This window comes from Mizuhopecten yessoensis, unplaced genomic scaffold (genome assembly GCF_002113885.1).
Source record: "Mizuhopecten yessoensis strain PY_sf001 unplaced genomic scaffold, ASM211388v2 hete_36141728, whole genome shotgun sequence".
Taxonomy (NCBI): domain Eukaryota; kingdom Metazoa; phylum Mollusca; class Bivalvia; order Pectinida; family Pectinidae; genus Mizuhopecten; species Mizuhopecten yessoensis.
Genome location: NW_018484700.1, coordinates 1 through 3,545, shown reverse-complemented (window position 1 = coordinate 3,545; position 3,545 = coordinate 1). Strand labels below are relative to the sequence as shown.

The window sequence follows — 3,545 nt, the reverse complement described above, 5'->3', positions numbered from 1 at the left end:
AAAAACGGACAAACCGGTTGTTCCGCATAAACGAACAGGCCCCTACATATGCACTAACAACTGTAAACAATGATGTGAACAATGTATACTAATAGCTGCTGAAAATATGATGAAAATATACTAACAACCACTGAAGATGCTGTGAACTACATTGTAACACCTAAACATGTTGTGACCTACATAAACTGTAGATTACAACATGTACGTCAAACAATGTTTACCTTCATGTGAACACATGTTAAGAATCTATTACAAAAAATATTTCACAATCATTATTTTGATGGAATCATCTGGAGAATATCACCAGTACTGAAAATATACACCAGATACCTTCATGTTTAGCATGGAATCCAACAAACTGAAGCAGCGCGGTCGCCCGTCCAGCAGACCCCCACCACGCGACTTTGGGTCCCATCGCAGCATGAATTGCAACCATTTCTCAAAATAAACCTGGAGTGTTCTGTCAACCAATACAAGTCAGGCTATAATACACTTGTATAGTTTTATTAAAATCTGCATTATCATGTTTTGATTTATTGTTTTTTTTGAATTTGTTGAATGAATGAAACTGTTTTAGCACAAAATCAAGTTTTCTAGAGCACTGATTCTTTGGGCAAGAAGAAATTAAAAAGTACATATACTTGCCCAGAGCTGAAATATACTGGACAAAAATGTATTACATACATACAGGTAAACCACAAGGAATTTGACATGATATCATGGTCTTTTGACGGAAACACAGCTATTTTGCCATTCAATTGCTTATTTGATATTAAGTAATAAAACGGTATGCTAGTATTCTGTCAGGCAAGCAGAAATAAATTTGCCTGCAGATAAGAAAAAAAAAATCTTACTTCAGGACAAATAATATCAACGTTAACCTACACCAGAAATGGGTTATACAGTATACTTCACTTTATATCACTTCTCATTTATCAGAGGGAAACATGATATTAACTGGAACGTAACATAAAGAGAAACGTGTTTTTCAGCCTATTTCAGATACAGTAACAGTGAACACCTTCACATCACTTACCTACACAGACTGGTAGGGTACAGAAGTTTCTTGGAAAACTTAACATCGCCATTTATATCATGAATCGCAGAAATATCTTCTGGTGATTTCTGACAAACTTCCTTGTGCCTTGAATTACAACACCACAAAACCAAGTACACATACATATAGTTATATTTTAACAGGAGGCTGAATACACATAATCCAAGATGATTAGACACCCACATAATGACATTGATTAATGCTTGAATCAATTAAGAGAAGAAATGAAATTGTACGAACTCAATTAAGTAATAGCTATATTTCTTGGTGAACAAATGATTGAACGGCAGTTGTGCATCAACAATACTAAACCTCACTTTTAACTGATGCCTGACTTCCCCCCTTGTATTGTACTACATAATTTTGTATTTCACATGGATTAATTATGGCTGAACAAATGATCCATTCATCTTAGAGGTAAATGTTGTTTATTGTTGATTACCCAAACTAAGCAGTTAGCTGGCTACTCAGCAGATGTTTAGTAACGAGTTACTAAAAGTTGCCTGGTCTGACAACTCTTAATATTGTAAGGTAACAATGTTTACATTTGTAGTACATTGCTGAGGTTGTCAATTTACCATGCAACAGGAGGTGTTGATGGTAGGAATGGTCTGTAGCCGGTGATACATTCGAACACCACTGTCCCAAATGACCAGTAGTCCACTGTGCATGTATACTTCTGACTGGCAAATAACTCGGGAGCCTTCAAGACAAAATTGAAAATTATTTTCAGTATTTTTTCAGCATAACTGGTATGAACAAGAATACCTTAGAGGCAGGACAGTAAATATTGTGGGCCTGTCACATGCTATTTTAATATACACTTACATTGTAAAACAAAGTAACTTACTGAGAACCAATCTGACAATTTTTTGTAACAAAATGTATAAAAAAAATATTGAAATGTAGCAAGATAGATTTACATTTTATACTATATTACTCAATTAAGTTAATCTATTTCTTACAGTTAATGAAGGGAGGAACATACACTCTACTTCACTGAATATATATATACAGCGTATATTGTCATATATGGCTTTTATACCTTTAAACAAATTTGAAAAATTGAAAATGTGGTAATTTCTAAACAAGATTTTAGAAGATAGGATTATTTGTTTGTTGCATGATAAAAATCATTGAAATTTCTTTTATTTGCTGCTTAAGTAAGTATGTATTGGTCAATATTTGAGTTGTTCCTTTATAAATGTTAGCCATACTGTTTTAGCAATGTGAGCTATATGGATCAGCATTGAGAATTGATTTTCTCCGAGAAAGCTGTAAACTTTGTTGTTGTCAGTGGTAAAGTCTTCCAACTAATCATAGGAGTAGACTTACAAGGTATTGTAACGTCCCAACAAATGATGTACACACACTGCCTTGGTCCAACTCTTTGGCATATCCTAGATCGATCAGCTTGTAAACAATCTGGAATGGACAGGTGGAAACTTGTCATCAGTTTTATATATAAAGGTATAAAATAATAGTTAACTGACTAGACGGATGTGAACATCTTTTGGAGTCGGAAGAAGTTTTGATGTGATCAGTTACCTACATTTTGCCTGTTATCATTATTTTTGGCATTGAAAATTTGGATAATTATCAAGATTTTTAATGAGAAAGACTTATTTTTTCTTCTTCAGAGTGCCACTTGAAGGAGGCCCAGAAAGCATTCACTATGACAAGACGTGTCAACATCCTCCAAACTATCAATTAGATACACACAGAGAACTATATATATACACTTCTGAGGGCAAGGAATGCCCAGTGTGCCAAGCAGCAATGTCTCATAAGGGAGTTGTTGTAGCTTCAATATTTCATATGTGATAAACAAGCATGTTATCATTGGTAGCTTGCAAGGTGTTCCGAGCATATTTTGAAAACTTGATCATACTCAATCTTGAAACTCAAATGCTGTATATATTTGAGATTCTGATGATGGGTAAAGGGTTAGGCACACCGAGCAGTTGAAGTATTGGGTCAACCAAGAGAAATCTTATGATCTGGTAACAATGCTATTACCATAGGAATCAGCATTTTCACACAATATAGAGACTTTTACATCATCAAGGTATTAGAGAGACATACCTGTATATCAAATGTATCAGTAAACATACCTTTTCCTCTATAAGACTCAACACTATGTTTTCTGGCTTGAGATCTCTGTGAATAATCCTCTTGCCGTGGAGGTACTCAACAGCTGAAGCTATATCCGCAACCAAACACTGGATCGCATACTCTTTCAGTCCACAGCAGTTCTCTGGTTTATTCAATACCTGTAAAAAAGCTTCTTTATAAATTCTGGCTAAATTCTGAACCAGCATATTCATGTAGACTTATTACAAGGCATCTCAAAGCAGTATGCAAGAGCTCCTATGTTGCAAAGAAAGTTATAGTTGCTGTAATTGCAGATAAATAGAAAACCCTGTATGGTTAGATGGCAAAATAAAAACAAGAGGCCCAATGGGTCTGCATCGCTCACCTGGTATTA

At 34.8% G+C, this 3,545-nt stretch overlaps 1 protein-coding gene across 1 annotated transcript; it reads right to left on the bottom strand.

Moving 5' to 3' along the window:
- Positions 1-330: 330 nt before the first annotated feature.
- LOC110444551 (inhibitor of nuclear factor kappa-B kinase subunit beta-like) lies at positions 331-3,384 on the bottom strand (the record flags this gene model as incomplete). The annotated part of the gene is made up of 5 exons (XM_021488922.1): positions 3,172-3,384; positions 2,393-2,482; positions 1,636-1,760; positions 1,037-1,144; positions 331-460 (listed from the first exon to the last, which is right to left on the bottom strand). Coding segments are annotated over exons 1-5 (666 nt in total), but the record flags the coding sequence as incomplete, so codon positions are not given.
- Positions 3,385-3,545: the final 161 nt, after the last annotated feature.